This window comes from Carlito syrichta, unplaced genomic scaffold (genome assembly GCF_000164805.1).
Source record: "Carlito syrichta isolate Samal-C Ts95f unplaced genomic scaffold, Tarsius_syrichta-2.0.1 Scaffold308795, whole genome shotgun sequence".
Lineage (NCBI taxonomy): Eukaryota > Metazoa > Chordata > Mammalia > Primates > Tarsiidae > Carlito > Carlito syrichta.
Window position 1 is genome coordinate 425,138 of NW_007252891.1, and position 26,936 is coordinate 452,073.

At 41.3% G+C, this 26,936-nt stretch overlaps 1 protein-coding gene across 3 annotated transcripts in view; it reads right to left on the bottom strand.

Annotated features, from left to right (window-relative positions):
* The window catches only part of PPP2R5E (protein phosphatase 2 regulatory subunit B'epsilon), a 161,899-nt gene extending 137,427 nt beyond the window's left edge, over nt 1-24,472 (bottom strand). Inside the window, exons 1-2 of one of the 3 annotated variants that reach the window (XM_008065704.1) lie at nt 23,904-24,472; nt 21,575-21,738 (exon numbers count right to left, since the gene is read on the bottom strand). In XM_008065704.1, the coding sequence (XP_008063895.1) occupies nt 21,575-21,731 (157 nt within the window). In that variant the 5' untranslated portion in view covers nt 21,732-21,738; nt 23,904-24,472. The remainder of the gene's footprint in view (nt 1-21,574; nt 21,739-23,903) is intronic. The other 2 variants (XM_021716358.1, XM_008065705.1) reach the window with 2 other exon arrangements.
* Between the last annotated feature and the right edge of the window lie 2,464 nt (nt 24,473-26,936).

The window sequence follows — 26,936 nt, forward strand, 5'->3', positions numbered from 1 at the left end:
CCTGCTGGGCTCCGGCAATCCTTCTGCCTCAGCCTTCCAAGTAGCTGGAACCACAGGCACACGCTACCACACCCAGTTAATTTTTTGGTTTATTGTAGAGATGAGGTCTCGCCAAGTTGCCCAGGCAGGTCTCGAACCCACAGGCTCAGGCATTCCACTCATCTCAGCCTCCCAAAGGCACGGGATTACAGGCTGAGCCACTGAACCCAGCTAATTTTTTTTTGAGTCATGGTCTCACTTTGTCCGGCAGACTGGAGTGCAATGGAACAAACACGGCTCATCACAGTCTCGATCTCCTGGGCTCAGGCTTCTGCCTCAGTCTCCAGAGTAGCTGGGACCAGAGGCACATGCCTACATGTCCAGCTCATGTTTTAAATTTTTTTGTAGAGACAAAATCTTGCTATTTTGCCCAGGCTGGTCTTATACTCCTGGGTTCTAGCAATCCTCCCACCTCAGCCTCCCAAAGTGCTAGGATTTTAGGCTTGAAGCACTGTGCCTGGTCTGGATAAAAATTTAGTAATTTTTAAAACTAAAACATATGTAATTCTTCCAAGAATTAAGTAGAACTTTCCCTATATAAACATGTTCTGCTGTCAGAGCTTTCCAGATTCTGTAAAAATTTAACATTAGTGTTATACGCTAAGTTTAACACAGCTAGCATTAAACTGGTTTCACTTCTGAAACATCCCATCTATCACCAAAGAAAGCCCAACAGCAATGAACAACCCCACTCTCCCTCGAAAAAGAAAAAAAAAAGCACCTAACTATTTAATGGTTGAGGAAAGAAATCACCTTTTTTGGAACTGAAACAGAAACTGTTTGGATGGTTAAATGAAAGCATCACCAGAATTTATGGACCTAGTTTATATTTGACGTGTGGAAATGAGTCTTTGAGAAGACAGAAAATTCCTGAAGACAGATCCTGATTACCTCTGTTTCTGAAGATACACTCACCAAAAAAAAGCCTCTCAGGGTCACGCACCGGTCTACTCAGAATATACACTGCATCGCCTTCAAGTAAAAGGGACAGGGATAGTCTGATTTCTTATAAAATTGTGCATAGCAAAATGAAGAGGCCGGAAATTGAGGTTTCTAGTAAAAGAAACTCTCCCCAAATGCTGTACAACCTTTCAAAAATATGAACCACTAAGTGTGCTTCTTTCTCGTGTTACTTGAAAATTTAGAAAACCACATCACATCCTTCCACCTCTTAATTATACACACTAATGAAGAAATAGAAACATGGATAGTCTAAAATTCTCTTTTTCCTGCATATTAAAAAATGTACCAGCCGGGCTCGGTGGTTCAGCCTGTAATCTCACGCCTTGGGAGGCTGAGGTGAGTGGACTGCCTGAGCCCGCGGGTTCGAGATCTGCCTGGGTAACTTGGTGAGACCGCATCTCTACAATAAATAAAAAAAAAATTAGCCAGGTGTGGTAGCGTGTGCTTGTAGTTCCAGCTTCTTGGAAGGCTGAGGCGGAAGGATCGCCAGAGCCTAGCAGGTCGAGGCTGCGGTGGCCGGGAGCGGCCACTGCACTCCAGTTTGGGCGACAGAGTGAGACTCCAACTCAAAAAAAAAAAAAAAAAAAAAAAAAATGTACCAATTGTAGGCATTGGAAGGCAGGGCATGGTAGGGGAGGCACTCCTGTAGCAGCAAACAAAAACTCCCCCTTTCTAATTGTTTTCTTAAAGCTAGAATTAAAATCAGTTTCTTAAATTTCTTGAACACATATCAAACAGAAGTAAAGAGAGCCCGGGTGTCCATCTGAGTGGAGACCAGAATAGGCACTTTTATGTCTTTATCTTCCATGAATTGTGACAATCCAGAACTAGCGTATCTGTGCTGACATAAACCCTTAGAAGGCAAGAGGGGCCAGGGTAAGAGCTCATTCCTCCACTTGTACATCCCCCATACACAAGGTAATGCTCATCAGGCTCTGGGCTCCAGCCCGGGGTTTTCTATGATGTATTTCAAGGAGAGTTGCAAAGTGCCAGGTGCATGCCGTGAACCAGCAGTCTCTGTCCAGTCTAAGGTCAAGAAGTGACAGAAAGCTGAGTTGGTTTTATTGTCAAGTCTGCACTAAAATTCACTTCATGTTTGTATTGTTTCTACTCTTCAAAGCTGATCAAGTAAATACTACCCAATAAAGAGCCCACTAAATCCTGATGTCTGAAACACTACCACATTCATTCATTCAATAAACACTTATTACATGTCTCCTATGTGTCAGACATTGCCAGTTCTCAGTCCCAGCTCAAGAGACTGATAATAAAACCAGAAAGGGAACCTTATGCTCAGAGCCTTTCAAAGTGCATGGACATCTTTGATAATTATGGGACTTTCAGATACTATGCCCTGTCCAAAGAAACATCTTTCCTGTGAACCAAGGCAAGCCATACTCATAACCTTTGCCTTTAAGGCTGTATGCAGTTGATTACACAATTATACTACACAAAAACTCTCATTTTTTAAAAAAAGGACTCTAGAAGAATATTTAAGATGCAAACAATAGCCAGGTGCAGTAGCTCACACCTGTAATCCCAGCACTTTGGGAGTGGAGGCAGGAGGATCTTGAGGCCAGGAGTGCAAGATCAGCCTGGGTAACATAGCGAGACTCTCGAATCTACAAAAAAATTTAAAAATTAGCCAAGTGTGATGGTGTGTGCCTACAGTCCCAACTACTCAGGAAGCTGAGGCAAGAGAATTGCTTGAGCCCAGTAGTTGGAGGCTGCAGTACACTATGATTGGATGACTTCTCTTCAACCTGGGTGACAAAGCAAGACCCTGTCTCTAAAAAAATAAATGACATGCAAACCAAAAAAGAAAAAAGAATGAGTAAGAAGCAATACTACAATAAGAATCAGCACTACTTCAGATACATAAGGAATTCCTTTCCTGCCTAAAAGGATGGTTTCTCTCAACAGGTACTCACTGAACAGTGAAGACATGGGGGGCATTATCTCAGACAGCGGGAAGACAATCCTGAATGGACGTGGATGGGAATATCCAAGGATGGAAATATGATGACAACAGTCAATTACAAAGCACTCTAGGAATTTCACATACATCACCTCTCAAATGAATCCTGCAAAGTAGATTATTTTATTGTTACTTTACGGATAAGCAAACTGAGGTTCTGAGTAGTTCATTTGTCCAAGGTCACCAAGGAAAATTGGTTGGAATTCTAAGATTTTTGACCGGTTAACAAACCTGTCCTCTTTCCATAACTCTACCCTGCTGAATATGCAACATTTCTGTGTTTTTATCTTCTGTCTCCCTAGCTTCCAATGCTACTTCGGTATTTCTAACCTGGCCATAACTCTGCATTGCCTTAAGCAAACCCACCTGCAAGACAACTAAGAGAGGGGAAAATCGAAGAAAAAAATAAATGTCAAAATTTTGAACAGATGGGAGAAAAAAACAACTATAGAGAACTCTGTCTCTAGCTTTAAATGCCTTCCTCTGACTGAAGCTTTCATTTATCAGTCTTTGAGTCTTCATTCAAATTCTTTAGAACAAAAAGAAAGAACCCAAGAACAGAAACTTCAGCATGTCCCATCTCAAGAAGGTAACTTGGAAGAGAGAATTCTGATTGACATTTCTGTTCACACTCACTGAATTCTGAACTGTCAGTGATTTCTTGGAGCCTTGGTTTCCCTTTTATATATCTACTTCAAATACATGTACACATTGCTTTTGTGAACATTAGCATTCTCAGTCTCTTATTTTATGTGAATTCATTATAAGGAAAAATTCAACAAGGGTGAATACATTTTCTTGTCTCAATAGAAGCTGAAGACATGTCAATGATGACACTCATTATCTTGAGGTAGGTAAGTGAAAAGAGTGTTTTGGACACTGTAATAACCACAACTTCCCATGAGAGAGAGAGAAAAAAAAAATAGTCTAGTTTGAATGAAGACTGAATGTAAGTTTCATTGCTAATCAAAATTGCGTATGCTTCAACTACAATGTAAAAATAAAAAATATATACACACAAACTGCATGTGCACAACAAATCCAGTTCACAAAAAAAGCTTTAAGTAAAAACTCACAGATGAAGAAAAAAATGTTAACACACATGAAATTCATATTCTGAGCCACCTGCTCTAAAGATATTTTTGTAAAACTCCCAGCAACTCTTTTAGAAATTCTTAAAGACTTTTCAATGCTCCTGCTTAATGAAAGGTGTTAGGTTAATAGCTATTTCCTGTCTGTCCAGGCAGCATCCATCAACCTCTTAACTACACTTGGCAATCACCAACAGTCCCTCCTGATGTTTCACAGTGGGGATATCTAATGTCATCACACACGTCCAGTTCCCCAATCTGCAACAGCCCCTGGTCCACACACACACCAGCTGGGAAGACAGGTGAACACAATGCTTTCACATCTGTCATGAAGCAACGCGGCTCACACTTGTATAGGCTAATCCTTGGGTTCAGTAATATACTAACTCTGACAGCTTCCAAATGTTACTTCATTCAAAAATGCTTTTTGAATGCTTTTTCCACCCATAGCAAATGTAATATATAGTGATATATTGTCTTATTTAAGCAATTTAGTGTATGGATGGACTAAATAGATAGATTTTTAAAAACAAACATCTACTTCCCTAAACATAGTAAACAAAAAAGAGATCAGTTTTACAGGATCCACTTGAGACTCAGGTCTTCAGACTCAAAAAATAAACAGTATTTATAAATTAATAATAACAACAACTGCAAGGATGAAAACAGCTAACATTTATATACACCATGAGCTGGGACCTGTTCGAAGCATCCGCTATACTAACCCATTCAATCCTCGCAACCACCCTATGAGGAGGTTTTTAATCACTTGTCTTCTCCAAATGAGTAAAGCAAAGCTTCATGACTATACCATCAGGAAGAGGTAAAGACCTGGTCAATTATCCTTGCAAAATTTGTGGACAGAAATGAGCACCAATCATTAACTATGATACCCTGATGTGGAGAAAATATTTTCTTAAGCAGTACAAAATTATAAATAGCCTTGCTCAAAAACAAAAGGGGGGCCGGGCTCGGTGGCTCAGCCTGTAATCCCGCGCCTTTGGGAGGCTGAGGTGAGTGGATTGCCTGAGCCCGCGGGTTCGAGACCCGCCTGGGCAGTGAGACTTCATCTCTACAATAAATTTAAAAAAAAAAAAAAATCAGCCGGGCGTGGTAGCACATGCCTGTAATTCCGGCTACTTGGAAGGCTGAGGCAGAAGGATCGCCGGAGCCCAGCAGGTCGAGGCTGCGGTGGCCAGGAGCGGCCACTGCACTCCAGTCTGGGCGACAGAGTGAGACTCCAACTCAAAAAAAAAAAAAAAAAAAGGGGGGGTTAACTCTCCTAGCCAAAAAAATATAGGTGAAGTGTCCTATATTAACACACAAATAAAAAAGAATATTCCATTAAGTAAAACTGGAGAAATATAATTTCACCAAGATTATTTTAAGTATATACTCACAGGAATGCACAGTCTGACTAACCATGAAATGACTAAGATCATTTTGAAATTAATTAACCATTTAGGTACAAGAGTGGTCACTATAGCAATGACTGTCAAAAGCTCCAAACTCTACAGTACTTTTCTTTCTTTTATTAGACTCTCCCTGTCAGGTCAGAGTCTGAGATCATCATAGACGATGTTTTCTTCTTTATGTGAACCATCACAAATCCAGCTCTGCAGCAAGCATTGGTACTGAAAACCACTCACTCCACTCAATGTTTGCCACCCACAGAATGCAGTACAGATAACTCTCAATAATTGAAATTATAATCATTCAGGAAAATTTAAAATTAGCAAGTGACAAGGAGGTGGATTCAATTTTTAACTTCATTCAATTTGTCAAATTTGAAATACTTTCAATTATTTATTTTTCCAGTCTCCACAGTAACCATAACACCGCCAATGTTAATTGCTTTGCCTAACTGTGTTTTATTGTTGCTTGCATTCTATTTAATGAACTTCAATTGGTGCTGACGATAATTCTAGATCTAATCTTCTAAACCTTTATTCTCTTAATGAATTAAATCTATTGTATTATGTTCCTCACTATTCCAAGCAGTAGTACATGAAACAGTAAAGTAAAACACATAAAAACATAAGATCATCGACATTAATAATACAGTGACAGCTGTAGACCATAGAACTGAATCTACAGGTAGATTTTATTTTTGCTTTTTAGAGACAGGGTCTTGGTATGTTGCCCAGGCTAATTTCAAACTCCCGGACTCAAGTGAGCCTCCCGCCTGAGCCTCTGAGTGCTGGGATTACAGGCATGAACCACCACGCCCAGCCTTATTTTTAGAGTCAAGGTCTTACTCTGTCGCTCAGCCTGGAGTACACTGGCTCAATCACAGCTCACTGCAGCCTCAAACTCCTGGGCTCAAGTGATTCTTTACCTCAGCCTCCTGAGTTGCTGGAATTATAGGCGTAAGCCACCAAGTTCCAGATAGATTTATTTACAGTTTTAAAGAAACTTAAAGTTTTTGTTGTTGTACATTTCATGTTTATAGTTTGAAAGTAAATTGGTAATATGTGTGGCTCACTCCTAAAATCCCAGCACTTTGGGAGGTTAAGGTGAGAGGATTGCCTGAGCCCACGGGTTCGAGACCAGCCTGGGCAACTAGGTGAGATCTCATCTCTATAATAAATCAAAAAAATTAGCTGGGCATGGTGGCTCATGCCTGTAGTTCCAGCTACTTGGAAGGCTGAGGCGGAAGGATCGCCTGAGCCCAGCAGGTTGAGGTTGCCATGACCGTCACTGTGCTACTGCACTCTAGCCTGGGCAACAGAGTGAGACTCCAACTCAAAAAAAAAAAAGAGAGCAATTTGGTAATATGTGTTAAAGGCAAGCAATGACTAAGTGATTTGTTTTCAAGGAAACCCCAGTATCATAAAATATGAAAAGCACAATGTTACCATGACAGGAGAACGTTTAATTTCAACAATAAGACTACCTCACAGTAATCTCCCAATACGATGCTGTTAATCATCACATGAAACAACAAAAAAGCACGACACAAGAATATACACATGAGGGGTAAAGAATATTCTTCGTGACTGGTTCTAGGGGTAATTTGTATATTCTGTGGCTGTATATTTGTAGACATACAAATGCTGTCAGGATCAAGGACAAACACTTTAACCCACCCAGGTGATTTGGCCCCTGACAACCAGAACAGCCCCAGTCAGTCTCTGATCTCTAGTTACAATGGTCTTCTGAGAAGAAAAATCTCAACCTACCTGCTCCATCTTCCTACCTCACCAAAAACATCACTTCTCAGAAGACTTCCCTGAATAATGGCCACCCTCTTAGTCCAATAGCACTTACGATGGAATTCTATCTCTGTTTAGTTGATTAATGTCTCTCTCTCCAAATAAGATCAGAGACCAATCCTGTTTTGCTCATCACTGTGCTCCCAGGACAGTGTCTAGTTCATCAGTGACTCAACGGAACTGTGTTAAATGAATAAATAAATGAACTGAATTCAACAGCCCACTGGAACAATTGTAAAAATGAGAACTTAAGGCCCTTGAAGGAGACTGATTTAGCCAGGTCATATGCAGACTCCTTCATAGCTGTTTGGTTCATACATATTTTGAAAAACATTTGTATACAATTTCTCTCTATAATTCAAGAGTGTGAATATAGTCTACCAATCCTAAGCCCGAGAGTACCTAAAGTATACACCATTTCTAGAAGATCCTACTAAACCAGAACAGTCTAAAATCCAGTTCGTTTAATTGCCTTTTAAAATGTTAAGACATAAGCCGGGTACAGTGGCTCATGCTGATAATCCTGGCACTTTGGGAGGCTGAGGCAGGAGGATTGCTTGAGCCCAGGAGTTTGAGACCAGTCTGGCAACATAGCAAAACCTCATCTCTACCAAAAAATCCAAAAAATTAGCCAGTCTTGGTGGTACACACCTGCAGTCCCAGCTACTTGGGAGGCTGAGGCGGAAGGATCACCTGAGCCCAGAACGTTGAGGCTGCAGTGAGCCATGATAGTGTGACTACATTCCAGCCTAGGAAACAGAGCGAGACCCCAACTCAAAAAAAAAATGTTAAGATATAAATCTAAATATAATAAAGCACAGCTCTATTCAACATCTGTAAGAAATAACTCACTCTGGGTAAAAGTGTGAAGTTTTCTCAGCAGCCAAAGGTTACATCAGGCTTTCTCACATCTGAAAACTTACAGATGGATCTCCCCCAAATTCAGCCACATCTTAGATTCGGCCAGTAGGTTTTAGAACTTCACCTAAACTGTCTTTGATTATAATATCTTTAAACTTTCTTAAAGTGAAATGAACATTATTTCTAGATGATGGGCTTCTGTTAATAACACTAGTTAGTTGTGTTAGTTATAGATAGAGTTGAAGGGGCAAATGGAGATGGGTATGTGGACAGTACAGACAGTGCAAACAGAAAGCACTGTCTAGAAAGCACTAAAGTAGAAACTTCCTTCTACTTTAAAAAGCCTCCTGTGTTCATCTGCTTTCAAGGCATTTTGACTTTTGCTCACAAATTAGGCCAAAAAAAAAAAAAAATCAGTCCTGATGCATTGCTATCTTCCTACAAAATTAATTTGATGAGACGAAGCCTGAAAGTAGTCTTCTGACCCTCAAACCCTTTACTTTTGCTATAAATGTCCTGGATTTCAAAATACTCATTCCTTCAAAAAGAAAAGTGTTGTTTGCCTACAGTGAGCACAGCATGCAACAGCCATGAGGTCTACACTGCTAATCTAGACTGCGCCTTGGGAGCCTGAGGCCACTCTAAATTCTCACTATACTTCCACACAAGGCGAGATGTGGCAGAGGAGTACCCCCGACCACTGCCAGGTACTGTGTTTTGGTGTCACTTTGGTAAAAGGCTAATTCTAAAGTCTATATCTTCCTTATTAGAAGACAGTACTTTTCCTGACATGGTGCCAAGTCTCAATTTGCTCCATGTTCTTTTTAATGTTTTAACATTTCACTTTGAACAGTGTTCCAGGCACAAGCAGCGCTGAATTAATTAAATTAAAATTTAACATCTCTGTGAGATAAAAGTCTTTCATGGTGCCTACATAACGGATGAACTTTCGCCAGATCTCTTCTCTCACAACACTGCATATCCTGAAACCAGATCCAGGTCCACAGGGCTGACTCCAAGAAAGATCAATGGCAGAGAGATAAAGGAACGAATATTTATTCAGCAGCCAACCCCGCAGCAGGCCATTTACCCACATTATCTCACCATTCACAACCGCATTGGGAAGTATGAGTCCCAATTTATAAAAGCAAAAACTGAAGCCCCAAAGAGGAACTTCACTCAGTCCACAAAGCTTAGCCAGGTGTGGTGGCTCATACCTATAATCCCAGCACTTTAGGATGCAAAGGCAAGAGGACTGCTTGAGCCCAGGAGTTCAAGACCAGCCTGGGCAACTTAGTGAAACCTCATCTTTACAAAAAAAAAACAAAAACGAAAAATTAGCCAGGTGTGGTGGTGTGCACCTGTAGTCCCAGCTACTCAGGAGGCTACAACAGGAGGTTTATCTGAGCTCAAGAGGTTGAGGTTGCAGTGATGGTGCCACTGCACTCCAGCCTGGCAACAGAGTGAAACTCCAACTCAAAAAAAAAGGAAAATACAAAAGCTAGGATTATCACCTGAACTTGAACCTATCTCTTTCCCAACAATAAGCTAGTTCTCCAAAGATGCAAAGCAGTGTTCAAGGACACGCTGCCAGAATGCCACAGTTCACAAACCCTTCCTCACTTCTCGTGACTGACATGCTTTCATCAGGGCACAGCATGAGTCACACAGGGGTCCAGGAAGCGTCTTCTCCCTCTGTGCCACTGTCCAGTGCCCAGGTCCCCTTCCTGCCTGGCCTGCCCATGGCCAGCTATTCCACCAGGTCTCTCCCACCCCCACCCACAGTGCTGATGCGGCCAGCTATTCTAGCAAAAAAGTAAGTCATCCCAACACACAGTGAGTGAGAACATGGTTGGCTCCAGCTCTCACCTGTGTTCATGTACTGCTAAGGGCCACAATGGAGAAGGCACCAGCTCTGGAGCCCAGAAGGCCTGGAGTCCCACCCCTGGGTCTCTCTCCAGGAGTGGGCAAGTCACTGGTCCTCAGTTAAAAGCAAGCACCCCTTGTTTTTGGTGTTGTGGGAGTCTTAAAGGAGACACCATGTGATATGGTGCCTGACACACAGCAAAACCAACAGATACAACTTCTCTTTACTGGTTGCTAAATTATCTCCTTCCATTCAGGTCATTAAAGATGACCTGAGTTTCTCCTTCCAACTTCTTCCAGGTCCATAGCTGTTTCAGCAAAAATGCTCCTTAACAAGCTCACTCAATGTAACCATTGGTACTCCTATTCACCCAGCTTAATTTCTCAAATGGTACTGATCACAAATTTCCAAATAACCATACCACAGTCGTGCAGGAACTTCTCCCTTCAAATACATTTTAAAATTCTATTTGGTATCAAAAAGAATTAAAAATCAGTTAAGACACACAGGAAAAAAAACTCAAGGTATGCGAACTCTCTTCTACAGAGGGGATTATATGACAAATTCTCTCTCTCTGCTGATGGTGGGGAAACGTGCCCACCACCCAAAGCAATGGTCCCAGCCTCTGTAGAAACTTCTTTGAGAATCTGAAGAAAGCTCTCAAACTTTGCCTAGAAAAATGCCAATCTGCACACAAACACAAAAATACTGCCTGAAATTTCAAGGTCAAGAGCCCTCTAAAAAACCTGCCTCATTTACCACAAGATAGGAGCCCTCAACAAGGAACCATCTGTGTTACTTCTCAAACTGGTAAAATCCTCAATTCATATTGTTTCTTTAAGGGGCAATAAATTCAAAAGCCTGGGCAAAAAACTCAACAAGGTACACTAAGAAAGATGTTCCAGCCAGTGCCATGGCTCATGCCTGTAATCCCAGCACTTTGGGAGGTTGAGGTGGAAGGACTGCTTGAGGCCAGGAGTTCAAGACCAGCCTGGGCAACACACAGAGCCCTAATCCCGACAAAAAGAAAAGAAGTTGCTCATTCAACTCTTCATGTCTCCTTCTTTCAAAATAAAATGCTGCAAAACTAACATGGCTCAAAGCCTTGAAAAGAAGGTTCCCTGTTTGAAGCAGAACCTTAAAACAAAGCTGTGTGTGCTCTGGACCAGTAAGTGATGGGGGACGGGCAAGGGAAAAGGAGGTGATGTACAAAAATTAAGTATTAGAACTCCAAATATCCTATTTTTCATTATCTTCTTTTAAAACATTTCTGGTCTGGCACGGTGGCTCACGCATATAATCCAGCACTTTGGGAGACTGAGATGAGAAGATTACCTCAGCCCATGGGTTCGAGACCAGCCTGGGCAAATTGGCGAGACCTCACCTCTACAATAAATCAAAAAATTAGCTGGGCATGGTGGCACATGCCTGTAGTTCCAGCGACTTGGAAGGCTGAGGTGGAAGGATCGCTTCAGCCCAGCAGGTCGAGGATGCAGTGGCTGTGAGCGTGCTACTGCACTTTAGCCTGGGCGACAGAGTGAGACTCCAACTCAAACAAATAAAATAAAACACTTCTATGTTTACATATGTTTTAATGTACACCATATATCTGTGTAACAATACAAACATAAGGGCAGGGTGCTGAAGTTATATTTACTGATCCAAGTAAGCAATTGCCATAAAAGCCCGAAAATCCTGCCCTGGTAGACAACTTTCAAATTAAGTTTGTCTAACAATAATTTTTCCTGGCAACTCTTCACAAATGGCATTTCCCTTGAAAATAATTCCATTAGCCATTATAAGTTCTCATTCCTGAAATGAGAAGTCCATCTCAAATTGACATTAACGGAACAGTAATGCTGAGATTGTTCCATAAGAACTTGTTCTCCTTCTGGCTTTAAAAAGCCTAATTCTCACAGCTGTAGACACTTCATATCTTTCTTCCTTAAATGAAAATAATCAATAATGTATTGAAAGAATAAAAACCAACTGAAAGACATTAGTAAACATTTCCCATTGTGCAGTTTTTCCTATAATTATAGTAGTTAATATTCTTCAACTCCTACAATGGCTACAACTCTAGCAATAGGCTAAGTGTTTTGCCTGCTTCTAGAATTTAATCTGACTCTATGATATGGGTTATTTCACTCTCCCAGTCACTTCTTATCCAGAGATAAGAAAATGAAGGCCTAGAAGTCAAACAGCTGTGAGCAGCGGACCCAGGTACCTGTGACCTGAAGGCCTACAGTCTTACTGAGGGAGACTGTGCTTAATTCTCCTGTAACATAAAATAAGATCCTATATTTGTCTTTTAAAAATCTTCAACTGGGCACGGTGGCCCATGCCTATAATTCCAGTACTTTGGGAGGCAGAGGCAAGAGGACTGTCTGAACCCAAGGGTTCAAGACCATCCTGGGCAACTTGGTGAGACCTCGTCTCTACAATAAATTTAAAATTTAGTTGGGTGTGGTGATGCATGTCTGTAGTTCCAACTACTTGGAAGGTTGAAGCAGAAGGATCACCCAAGCCCAGCAGGTCGAGGCTGTGGTGGCAGCCTGGGTGACAGAGTGAGACTCTGACTGAAAAAAAAAAGGAAAATCTTCAAGTAGTAAAACAGGATGTCATCTGCAAACAAAAGATCTGATCTAGCCTATGTGATCTATCTAGAAAGTTACTGATCTTTTTTAAGAACTACAAAATCTAATTATTATTGTGAGCCAATATTACAAATGAGAGAACATTTAACCATAAAACCCTGTTCCGAAAGTCTATTGTAATATTAAGATGTGGCATTCTCTTGTAAACTATATAAAGTCTGGTTATCTGATTATCCTTTAATCAATCCCCAAACACTAGCAGAAAAAGGGATTCCACTGTACTTAACATCTTAACTTCTGAAAAATGAAAGTGATGAATCCCCAAAGTAAAAGGAATCATTCTAAGTTTGACATACATAAAATCCACACCATCCCCTCACCACAAGACACCACTCCTGTTTAACCTGAAACATGCAGAATTACCAGGGCACAACGTCGCTCAGGATTTTAAGTTAACACTCAGTAATTCGATCCTTTCAAAATAAAGTTTTCATTAAACAAGTTTATAATTTTGTATAAATTACAAGTTAAAATAATTTGCATTATAATTTTATTTTGTTATAATAAAATTGGCCTGGATTTTGAGGGGAAAAAAATGTTTAAATATTTAGGGAGGAAAAATAAATGCCTGTATAGTATTACTATTACTCAGTCAACTAAGTCATCCTAGATGTCAACCAACCATGTTCATTCATTTACTAAGAAATGTTTACTGAATGCCAATTATATATAAGACACTGTTCTAGGCCCTAGAGATAAGAAAAACAAGGTTTCTACACCAAAGAAGACTGTATTTTAATGGGGGAGGGGAGACATATCAGACAAATGAACAAACAAAAATAATTAATAGAGTGATAGAAACTTCAAAGAAGACTATTTTTAAAACTCCCCAGGAAGATCTCAATTGAGCTAAAACTTGAAGAATACTAGAGAGTCGAAGAAGAAAGTCCTAAATAGAAAAGGACCACCTCACCTTACGAGAACATTCATTTAGTACTTCAATATTTATATACACTGTCTTGGCTACATCCTGGACAGACCCACATTATGATGAATTCTGTTCACAGCTTACACTGTTTTATGTCACGGTCAATGCATATGCGCTCACACAACAGCTAACAAGATACGCAGGAAATAGTAACAACACAATTCCCAATCTTTTAGTCTAAGCCAAAAGCTCTTAACTACAGGGAGAGAGTACAAATTTGGAAGGACCTAATCCTTGAGAATCTGATGAAAGCAAGAAATTATCTCCTCCAAAAAAGAACACACATATACAGAAATTTTACATATAATTTACAAGGTTCCTAGAACCTTGAAGCCCATCTATGATACACACAGTTTCAACCAGAAATCCACGAACCCTAGGTTAAGAACTAAGGAATTATCCAATTCAGATGGGCTAGAGTATGAATGCAGGCTGCTACCCTACTTTTAAATGATGAATAAATCAAGAACACTTACTTTCAGTTTCTTTTGGCCCACATAAAACTCTGTATAATAATTTTCTCTATGCCACAGAAACAAACTGTTAGGATATATAAAGAAAATATGCTCCCGCCTAAAAGCGAACGGAATATCTCTTCGTAACAACTGACTGTAATCTTTCACACATGAAAATAATGTAGTTTGGCACTTGATATTGTGCAAGATCTTATAACTCCTTCCCCTTCAAAAAATATTACCACACTCTTTCAAAGGGTGCAAAACTGAACTTTAACACTTACTGACTTACAGATGTTCTTCCAGTTCAAAAGTAAAGCTTATCAATGATTTTTTAAAACCTACACACACCAATTTAGATGCCTAAAGAACACATGTCATTAATACAAGGTACAAACTAGACCAATGGATCTTAACCTGTTTTGAGTCAGATACCCCTCTGAGAATCTGAAAAATGTTGTGGGAGCCCCCTATTTAAAAAAATAGACATACACATACAAAATGTTCATATAATTTTGGTTGCTCACTGCATTTCAAATTCCATTAAGAATTGAAGAGTCTCTATACCTAGTACACAAAAATATAATGACCAGTTTCTTCTGGAAATGAAAACTAGGTAAACAGACTTGGAATGAAGACTTTTCACATACAAGGGGAAACTCTTCCCCCAAAAAACTGAATTATTTTGGGGAGGGTGGGTCCCTTCTACACAGGCTTCCCCCACTAAGTAAGTGTTCTAGGAACCCATTGTCATCAGTGTATCAGCTAGCATTGTTGTGAGAGAGCTGTGATCAGCGTCAGTGATTTTTTTGGGGGGGAGATTTTTTTCAATGCTGTTTGCCCATATGTCAGGTGATTTACAAGTGTACCTGTCCACATCACACTGAGTGTTCAGCAGTTTTGGACCAAAAACAGCAGGATTCCGTGCCTCACCCTCCCTATTCACCCTATCTCTCCCAAAGTGACTTTTTTTTGTTGTTGTTTCCCTAAATGAAAAAAGTACTCAAAGGGAAACATTTTGTCAATGTGGAAGAGGTGAAACAAAAAACGACAGAAGCACTAAAAGACTTCAAAACTGACTTCAAAAATTGCTTTGAGCAGTAGAAAAAGCATCTCGATAAGTGTACTTTGAAGGTGATTGAAGTTTAAACATGTAAGAATAAAAACACAGTTTTTATAAATAAATTCCAGGGCTTTTTGGGTCCCCCCTCATATATCCTTTTGTAACTTTTGAACTTTGAACCATGTGACTGACCTATTTGAAAAATGAATAAAAAGCCTAACATTAAACAACGTGACAAGATACGAGTGCAGTAGATAAAAATCACCAGGTAAGAATTTTAGAATAGCTATCCATCCATAAACTGTTCTTTCCATTTTTTAATTGAAAAAGTTTGTGGCTGCAAAACTATGCTCTTGTTTCATAATTTTCAACTTTTTGCTAGGACAAAAAGTCATAATAATTTCGTATTATTCACATAGTAACTTCTGAAATCCCTGGTAAGTAACAATAGCTAGTATTTATTGAATGTGGTATTGCCACATCTGTTAATTATCTTTATCATTATCAACATTATATAGACAAGGAAACCAAAGCCTTTTCATCAAGTTGACTTATGCACGCAAGCAACCCTGCTAGTAGGTAACCTAGGACTCTTGCAAGCCACAAAGCCATGCAACACCTCATCACAACCTACAAATAAGACAATAGCACTAAAATAGAGAACATTATTCCTTAAGAGACCATGCTTATTACAAATATGTTCGTGAATTTGCTCATTATAAAAATCTAAAATTATACTCACATTCCTGCATTATACTATACAAAACAAATAGAGATGAAAGAGAAGAATCATCCCACCTGATCATTAGAAAGACCCAAAAACTAGATTTAAATTATAGGTTTTAAAGTTCTGGCCAGGGCCAGACACAGGGGCTCATGCCTATAATTCTAGCACTTTGGGAGGCTGAGGTGAGAGGATTGCCTGAGCCATGGGTTCGAGACCAGCCTGCGCAACTCGGTGAGACCTCATTTCAACAATAAATCAAAAATTAACTGGGTGTGATGGTGCATGCCTATAGTTCCAGCTACTTGGAAGGCTGAGGCGGAAGGATCACCTGAGCACAGTAGGTCAAGGCTGCAGTGGCAGTGAGCGTGCCACTGTACTCCAGCCTGGGCGACAGAATGAGACTCCAACTCAAAAAATAAAAAAATTTTAAAAAGTTCTGGCCAGGCACAAGAACTCACACCTGTGATCCTGACACTTTGGGAGGCCAAGGTGGGAGGAACACTTGAGCCCAGGACTTTGAGACCAGCCTGGGCAACACAGACCCTGTGTCTATAAAAAAAAAAAAAAATACATTTTTTTTTATTAAATGTATGAGGGTGCCAAAAAAAGGTATATGCATTTTAAGAAAGGAAAACGATTAAAATTGTTATACCCAATATATTCTGATACCAAAAGTTGAATACAAGTCACATTTGATGGCTGCAATTACAAGAAGTGGTCAAAGAGGTTACCATCAGCGTCCAGACACTTCTGATTATGGCAAACTAAAAGTAATACATAGATAACATCTCTTTACATGTGTATACATTTTTTGGCACCCCCGGTATATAAAATTCTTACAAGCTGTAGCCCTAAAAATAAAAATGCATCTTAAGACTATAGGTGTGTTTTTTAGTGCTTTCATTAGAGAAAGAGCATCACCACCAAGAAGCAAAGAGTTTCTTTCTGCTAAATGGTACCTCTGGTCCTCATAGTTGTCGGAATGTTTAATAGTGAATGTACAAACTACCAGCTAAATACCTCAGAAATACATTTATGAGGCTAGAAATCATGATTCCACTTGCACTATAATTCCATCCTCAAAGAGGGAGTATTCTTCAAAAATATTTCACTCAAAGCTAAACACACAAGAGTTGTTGAAAGTCAACACAAGAAGGAAATAATGCAAGGAAGGAAGGAGTGAGAGAGATTATCAATCACCAATGCAGGTACTACTAATCATTCTTATTAACAGAAATGTGTGTGTGCTTGCCTAAGTGTTTAGTTGGGTTACCATTATTCAACAATTCGCCTAGATAACCATCAAAGATTCCTTCATGTCCTGCTGTATAGGTACAAGGAAAGTATACAGTCTTTACTTTTACTGTTGCCCAGGCTAGAGGGCAGTGGCACACTCACGGCCACTACAGCCTCAACCTGCCAGGTTCAGGTGATCCTTCCGCCTCAATCTTCCAAGTAGCTGGAACTACAGGCATGCACCACCACACCCGGCTAATTTTTTGATTTATTGTAGAGATGAGGTCTTGCCAAGTTGCCCAAGGCTGGTCTCGAATCCGTGGGCTCAGGCAGTCCTCTCACTTTGGCCTCCCAAAGTGCTGGGATTATAGTGAGCCACTGCACCCCACCCAGTGTTTACTTCCTTATCAAGCATATAAGGCTCTAAACCTCTGCTGGGTTTTCCTTATCACTAAAATGGGTAGGAGTCTTTCAAATTTTTGTACTCTCCAAAAACATTTTCAGAAATACATAAAGATTAAGAAAAGTCAAATAGCGTCTTTGATACAAATACCAAAACCCTACCTATTTAAAAAGGACAAAATAGAAACTTTCCCTCCAAATTACAGTTCAGCAAGACTTTTAAGATGCTAAGAATTAATGTAGTGTCATTTATAAACCTGTCAAACATTATGATGCATATAGTAAACATTCTGATAACGTATACACACAAAACAAGTAATTGTTAGCGAATATCTATTCTGCTTTTCAAAAAATTACATATTACAAAGATGAGTTAAAATAAATATTATGTTTATACCATTTCCATATTCAAATTCCCCTGATATTTAAGAACTTGAGGATGTCTTTTACTTTATTCTTTAAAGCAACTCAAAATTCAACTGCAATTTATATTACAAACTATATAAAATTAACTCAAACTTTCTAATTTAGTCAAAGCAATATTACAGAAAATTAAGCCAATAATTATCCTTTAGCATACATATGCAGTTTATTTTGGTTTCTCGTAAGGCAATGGCAAAAAAAAAAATCCTAAAAAAGAATTTTCTATGTTTTCTTTATATTCCAGAAATTCCTTTCCAAAGTTGGTGAGAAGGTAACACACCAACAAAAGTAAATCCACTATAGGAAAAACAACTGTCATTTAATGAACTATGTTCGCTACAAAAATCAAGAGCAAATATATACTTCTTTATGCTATTCTGCAAGCAGATATGAAAAACTAATTTGCTGAATGGTTTCCAAAATATTTACCCAGAATGTGCTTACTACATAGACAAGAATCACTTTTAGGCCATCTGGAATTAGGTTTGTGGTATGCAGTCCTGTTGATCTCTAATTCTTTCACACTGGCAAAATATACAAGTTCAAGAAATCATATTCCTAGAGAGCAGAGTTCTTGGAAAACTTGCAATATGAATAGAATTTACTTTAAAAATGAGAAAAGGATATACAAACAGCCAATTAGCATCTCAAAGAACTCAAAACCACAATGAAATACTACTTCACACCCATTACAATGATTATTACCAAAAAATAAAAAAGCAGAAAATAAGTGTTGGTGGGGATGTAGAAAAAATAGAATCTTTGTGCATTGCTGATGGGAATGAAAAAAGGTACAGCTGCTGTGGAAATATGAATGGCAATTCCTTAAAAAAATCAAATGTATAATCCAGCAATTCGGGATACACCCAAAAGAAATGAAAGCAGGAACCTGAGCAGACATTTGTACACCACATTCACAGCAGCATTACTCACAACAGCCAAAAGGTGAATGCAACCCAAATGTCCAATGATAAATAAATGGATAAATAATATGGGATAAGTACATACATTGAAATTCTTCAGCCTTAAAAAAAGAAAGAAATTCTGACACATGCTACAACATAGACCTTGAAACACTATACTAAGTGAAAGAAGGCAGTCACAAAGGACAAATACTGCATGACTCCATTTGCAGGAGGTACCAATAGCAGTCAAATTCATAGAGACAACAAATAGAATGATGGTTACCAGGGACTAGGGGAGGGATCTAGGGAGTTTGTGCTTACTGGGTGCACAGTTTCATTTGGGGAAGAAGAAAAGGTTCTGGAGATGGATGGTGGCAATGGTTGCCCAACAATGTCAATGTACTCAATGCCACTGGACCACAAACTTAACCATGGTTAAAATGGTAAACTTTGGCCAGGCACAGTGGCTCATACCTATAATCCCAGCACTTTGGCAGACTGCAGTGAGAGGACTGCCTGAGCCCACGGGTTCGAGACCAGCCTTGGGCAACTTGGCAAGACCTCATCTCTACAATAAATCAAAAAATTATCTGGGCGTGGTGGCACACACCTGTAGTTCTAGTCACTTCGAAGGCTGAGGTGGAAGGATAGCCTGAGCCCAGCAGGTCAAGACTGTAGTGGCCGAGAGTATGCCACTGCGCTCCAGCCTGGGCAACACAGTAAGACTCCGACTCAAAAAAAAAAAAGGTAAACTTTACATTATATATATTTTACCACAATCTTTTAAAATGAGGAAACCAGGCGCAGTGGCTCAAGCCTGTAATGCCAGCACTTTGGGAGGCTGAGGTAAGCAGACTGCCTGAGCCCACGGGGTCGAGAAGAGCCCAGGCAACTTGACGAGACCTCATCTCTACAATAAATCAAAAATTAGCCAGGCGTGGTGGCACACACCTGTAGTTCTAGTCACTTGGAAGGCTGAGGTGGAAGGATGGCCAGAGCCCAGCAGGTCGACGCTGGGATGACCATGAGCGTGCCACTGCACTCCAGCCTTGGCAATGGAATGAGACTCCAACTCAAAAACAAAATCAAATTAAATTAAAAATAAATTCCTTTTAACCCTGAAAAATTTAACCAGCTTCCTCAGAATAAAGTCCTTTACCAGATCTAGATGCTAACAGTTATTACATATCTACTTCAAATTAAAGAAATTACTAGAGAATCCAATGTCTCCCAACTGTACATTCCAAGCTTGGTTATCCTTAGAGCTTTTCCTTTATTTTTTTCCCAAAGACTCATAATGACTATTTTCATTTTTACCAGGAAAATTTTTAGCCAAAATTTTCTCCCCTAAAGCTCATAAGTGTTCTTATTTACTAATATGGCATCTTTACAGTAACTAGCATTCATTTAGTTTTCACCAATTTCAGGTATAATAAACATTAGAATCTTAGTTATGAATCTCCCTCCCTTTAAAAATAAGTGTTCATACAGAAAAAATAGATGGCTGAGTATCCTGAGCTACACTTTGGAGGATCTTTTTCAGTCACATTCCAGTTTTTCTTATAATACCTTCGGACTTCACAAATGGTTACAGAAATAAACATGTACATTAATGATCTAGCAAACCAGGTTGCCTGGTGTCCTCCAAGCCGCTAAAATTCATTGTATTGTTCATGTCTCCTTTCTCCCCCTTCTTGAGTATTCAGCAGACAAAAATCCTCCATCAAAGATAGATTCTGATAGTTTCCACACTATAAAAGCTATGTTCTAATATTCTTCAAACAGTATGTGCTCATGAACATGAAGCAAACAGATGACAATTAAAAGCAACAAAAAAGTCGGGCTCAGTGGCTCAGCCTGTAATCCCATGCCTTTGGGAAGCTGAGGTGAGTGAGTGGATTGCCTGAGCCCGCGAGTTCGAGACCCGCCTGGGCAGCAAGACCTCATCTCTACAATAAATCAAAAAATCAACCGGGCGTGGTAGCGCATGCCTGTAATTTCGGCTACTCAGAAGGCTGAGGCAGCAGGATCGCCAGAGCCCAGCAGATCGAGGCTGCGGTGGCTGGGAGCGGCCACTGCACTCCAGTCTGGGCGACAGAGTGAGACTCCAACTTAAAAAAAAAAAAAAGCAACAAAAAATACCCACATACCCAAACAAAAGTAGAAAGATCTGAGTTTTGTAAAAGTCTTCAAATTACAAACTTGTTCTCAATCATTCCAAAGAAAAAAGATTAAACAAGTCTGATAATCATATATCTTTTCTATTTATACTATCTAAAACGAGAATACACACAATCAATTACAAACTGACAATTTTTTCCTTGATTTTTAAAAATGGATTACTCCAAACAGCATTTTCTACACATATGTTAGTGGTACCATCTGCTTCATTAGACCCTACCTCCTAGACAGTTCTATCTATAGTTGTCACTGCATACAATGACTCCACCTAAATGTCAACAGGAGAAAAAAATGAAGAACATCTTAAAGTTTCTCCGGCATTTAGTGTTTCTACTCATCAATGTGAGAGACCCTCCTGATTCCTTTCACTTGCCGGAAGCTACTTAGATTAAACTGAGTCCTTTAAAAAGGAGAGTGGGTATATCTGATCACACACCAGTAACTTCAGTATGTCTCAAGCCTCCCATCCCTTCAATTTGCAACACAAAATTTTAACAGATACAAAACTCTACAAAAAGGAAATTAGCTACAGATAGAGAAACATTAATTGAACAAGAACACACCACCTGGTCATGAGCCTTACCTTTTAGCAGCGGCAGAGGTGTTAACTCAATAGGCTTGCCTTGAGACCTAAACTGTGAGGAACTTTGCGACCTCTTCTGTCTGGCTTTTCTGACGGACTTCCGAGAAAATCCGTCTACTTTATCCACTGATGGAGGAGTAGTTGGTGCTGAGGACATATCCCTACTAAAGAGAAAGAGGTATCTATCATAAACATGCTCCCAAGGTAGAAACATACATGTGAATTACACAAATTCTAAAACTCCATATACAACATTCATGAAAATGGGAATATGTGCTAAAGAAAGTAAATAGAATCAATTAAGAAAAGTCTTATGTCAATGGAAATTTGGTGAAAATAATGTAAGTATCAAGGAAGCAACATCATAATTCTAATGTATTTATTACCCTACTCCATTATAAGCATTAAAGATACTCATTTAGACTTGAAGAACTCTTTCTGCTACCTGCCCATTTTCTAACTGCAAAGCTCTTCACATCTTGTGATTCTTGAAGTAATTTTGGAGCTATTCTGCAGCTGGAAAATTTCCATTGATACATTTTCCCAAGATATATAATATTATGAATGGGTTCTGGAGTTAAAACGCTCCTTGTACTTTAAGAATCTACAGCAACATATCACAGCAAGGTGAAATTTACAACTACTGAAACTATCTAAACATAACTTTTAATGCCATGTGCTGTGTTAACGATAATAAACTACACCAAACTGCAAATGAAAACAGACTAGATTACTTTAAAAAAAACATGTAAGAGGCGTAATTAAAATATTTCAAATAAGTCTTCTTTCTGTATGAATCCACCTTAAGTTATTAAAGCTTAATAAAATTATGAGGAAATCAAGCACCAAAGTTGAAATGAAAACAAATTCACAGCTTACTTAGAAAACCAAGTTGAGTTCCCTTGAGGTTTAGACCTTGAAGTTCATCATCAAACATTAATTTTCACTCCATCAAACTGATTGAACTGAACAGAGCTTTTGCATTTTTAACCCTCTCTAATTACTAAAATGAGGGCTATTTCCTAAAAGTAACAAGCGTTAAGCTTAATTTCATTCACCAATTTAAACAGATGCCATCATTTCATGGCACTGAGGCTCCATGCAAGATTAATGGCAGACTCGGAGAGAAATAATGCATATGGGGAAATGCTGAAATGCAATTACTCACCTGTCATTCCAATACATAAGACAAGTGGGTTTTAACTTCTAAATAAAAGAGTAAGGGAGTTTCTTCCTGAACACGTAAGAATAAAAAGTTACCTGGATTACCGGGATTCTGACAATGTAAAAATAACAAAAACATTTAAAAACACACACACATGATGCTGAGGTTTGAAATTTTGAAGAGTTTGGTTTTCTTTAAAAAAAAAAAAAAAAAGTTTTAAAAAATCTACCTCATTTAGCCTTAAATGTAATGTGATAGATTCAAAGTGGAAATGCAAACTGTGAATGATTATAGAAGATGTCAGATCACTTTAAAATATCAAAATGACTGCATCAGCAGGAAGCTCCACATCACATTTGTATACCGCAAATTTAGGGGCCGATTTTCCAATCTGCTATGTGAATTATTTTTGACTTCATTCTAACTGTATCCACATAAATTCCAGTAAATCCCGTTCCTCCATCACTCTTTTTGTCTCTTCTTTATCCCTCATCTCCCATCTCTACAGACAACACACAGGTAGCGTTTTTAAAAATCATCTGCCCCCTTATGCCCGCGGCCCAGAATAAACGTCAAGGATCTCAACCCTAAAGCATCGCAAAACTGAACGTACGGTAGCAGCGGGTCCGTGCAAAGCCCAGGGAAACAGGTTTCGCCCTGGGCCAGGACGCCCGAAGCTTTTATCATCCTCTAAACAGCGGGCACGGGACATTTCCAAGGCTTAGAATAATCCAAAGGGGGTAAAGGTGGTAGGGGAAGAAAGACAGGAAAGGGGTCTGTCTGCAGGGATGCTTACACACTCCCTTTGCTCCCACCCCACACCCCAAGCCCTGGAGAAGATAAGCTGCTACAGAATCCTCCTCACACCAAACCCCCCTTTATCCCCCGCCCCCGCCAGCGGATAAAGGGGGACAAGAAAATGCCTCCAGTCCCAGAAGGTGGGGAAAACGGGGGAGAGGGGCAGAGTGAGTGAGAGGTACCATCAGAAGCGTATGCAGGTAAATCAGACAAGTGGGACGGGCGCTCCTCTCCCGCACCCCACCCCACCGCACCCCTCGCCTGCCCCGGGCAGGCCTCCCAAGGCCGGCGCCCCGCGGGATACCCAGGAGGACCCGGAGGGAGAAGGGGAGCGGGCGAGCCGCGGTGCGGGAGGGACGAAGTTACCTTGAAGCTTCTGGGGAAGAATCCGAAGATGATCTGTGATTCCGAGGGGAGGGAGACGGGCGAGGGGGCCGCAGCGGGGGCGGGCGGCGGAACCGGGACGTGCAGGGGGAGGTCGGGGCAGCTGCGGGGAGCCCGGGGCGACGGCTGTCCGGTGCGGGCGTCCCTCCGGTTCCGCGGCGGCGGCGCCTCTAGGCCTCACGGCCGGACCCGAACCTCAGCGCTCCGGCGGCGGCGGCGGCGGCCTCACGATCCTCCCCCGCGGGCCCGTCCCATCAAATCGGCACCGACCCCGTTGCGGCTCCGCCGGCGACTCCTCGCTCACATTCCTGGCGGGCGGCGCCTCTGCTCGTTGCCCCGGACCCGGCGGCGGCGGCGGCGACGACGTGGGGAGGGGGGAAGGGAGGGAGGAAGACTGGATCTGCAGCGGCAGCAGGAGGAGGAGGCAAGAGAAAGAGGAGGAGCCGCTGGAGTTGGAGCCGCCGCTGCCAGAGCCGCCGTTCGCTACGCGCGGTGGGTCCCCGTCAATGCCCCTTTCTCTCTCCTATTGTCAATATCACCGGGCGGCTGAGTCCATGGCACACGCGCAACCGAACCTTGTGGCCAGCAGCGCCCGCCTCCGGCGTCCACCCATTGGGCACTTCAAAAGGGAAGCGAGGTTTCATTGGCCGGCGGTCGCCTTCACTCCCCTGCCAGCATGTTCGGCTGAGAGCTGATCAGGGATTGGCGGCGGGAGGGCGGAGAAACAGGAGGGTGGGAAGAGAGGAGGCCAGGGATTGGGCTACTGCGTGAAGGACCCGGATGCAGCCGCGATCGCGAGCCGCGCCGCAGCCGCAGCCGCTTCCGCCAGGCCGCTGGGTAGGCTGAGGTGGGGAGTCGCGGCAGTCGCTAGGCCAGCTAGGAGTTCCTAGACTCCGGGAGGCGTGCGACGAGCAGATCGGCAGCCTGAGTTTCCGCGCAATGCGTCTTCAACCAGAGGATTCCGAGTGCAAGGGTGGGGGACCTCGGTACTGCTGCCTTCGGCGGCGAGGGGAGCCCCATCGGGACGGGACCCCGCCCCGCCGGTGCGCCACTGCTTGTGCCCATGGGTTCCTTGGAGCCCCCTGTGCCGCCCCCCGGCAGTCGCTCTGCGCTGAACCCGATGGGAGGCTCGGCGCCTGGGTCCTGGCCAAGGGTGGGGTAACGCTTCGAATTCGCTGTTACCTCGTCTCTTTTTCCCTAAACGTCTGTTTTGAACGTCAGCTCCCTGGAGCCTGCTAGCCTCGGTTGAGTTACGCAGGTGGGAACGCTGTTGCCACGCTCTGCAATCCGTGCGTTCAGAATAACCCCATCCGCAGCCTGCGGCTCGGAGCTCGGAGGAGCCAGCTCCAAACTGCAGGCGTCTCCAGATGTTAGTTGGCAAGTTGGACCCGCAAGAGTTTATGGAGAAGACTCTTATCGAGAACAAGTGATAAGATGTTTGGAGATGTGTTTGCATCCTTGGTGAGCCCTAGGCCAAGTGGTGCATTTCCAGAGAAAATTCTGTTTGAATGCATGCCACGTACGTTTGGGGGGGGGGGGGGTGTTTAGAAGGAAAGAAATTCTTAATATCAACTACAAACGTCAGCGTATCCATTGTTCAAAACTTGGAAAATGGGGGAGGGGGAACGGACGAAGGAAAAATTTTAATCTTAATATTTTCTCAACTCAGAGATGCCCACTGTTAGCATTTTAGTATATACTTCCTTCCTGTATTTTTTCTTTTTATATTTATAATGTGTGTGTGTTGTTCTGTAGCCTAGTTTTTCCCCCTCGACAATATATTTTGTTACCTATACAGTTGGGGAATAGAACTATATAAAAATAATAAAATTGTTTGTACCATATGTACAAGTGAACAAAAAAATGCATTTGCATTTCTTCTATTTGTGTTGTTAAACACTCAAGTGTTGCAAATTTCTATGCACGTTCTCAGAAATGGCTCTTGAGTGGAAAAAAAAATTTGTGCCATGAAAGATAAAAATATTCCTGCTTTGAACTGAAGTGGAAAACAGGAAAAGATGACTTAGATAGAAGCAGGCTCCCCCTACTGACTCCAGATGATTGGTCACTGTATGACCGGTGCCCATTTTTGCTCTGATGAAGTTCATTACCGCTAGGCCCTATAAAACTAGAGAATACCAATCTAGCTTCTACCTTCAAGAAACTTGAGGTTAACATATCTCAATTTCCCGTATGGTGTTGGTGAAAGTTCAGTGTCCCCCTCAAGCAGATTGTTTCCCCAGTCTGACTGAGGGTAAATGTAGAATCAAAACCAAGGAAGATTTTGAAGCCAACTCAATTTCCCTTGGCAACAGTTGAACTGTTAAGAGAATAGTGCAAGTCTGAAATGCTCACAGCTGTTGCTCAGAACATTTCATAGAGTGGGGATTTTGCTTGCAAATTATGAATCTCTACAAAGACAATTCATTTCAAAGTCATTTCACTTTCTGTAAAATGGCTGAGCAATTGAAATGAGCAGGTCTTTTTAAATAGAAACATACTTGCCTATGAGATAAACTGTTCTCTGGACCAATACTTTCTAAAGGCAGTCCCATGCATCCCAGGGGTTTGTGTACTCCAAGGATGTACAAGGTATTTGGGATACAGGAGAATAAAATGTGAGGACATCTACTTATGCTTAATTCTAATCTACAGCCGGGCTCGGTGGCTCAGCCTGTAATCCCAGCACTTTGGGAGGCTGAGGTGAGAGGATTGCCTGAGCCCGCAGGTTCGAGACCCGTCCGGGCAACTTGGCGAGACCTCATCTCTACAATAAATCAAAAACTAGCTGGGCGTGGTAGCGCGCGCCTGTAGTTCCAGCTACTTGGAAGGCTGAGGTGGAAGGACCGCCGGAGCCCAGCAGGTCGAGGCTGTGATGGCCGGAAGCGGCCACTGCACTCCAGTCTGGGCAACAGAGTGAGACCCCAACTCAAAAAAAAAAAAAAATTCTAATCTAAAAAAAAAAAGGCATTGAGGTCAGCTGGTCAGCTAATATTGTGTATATAGAATGAATGG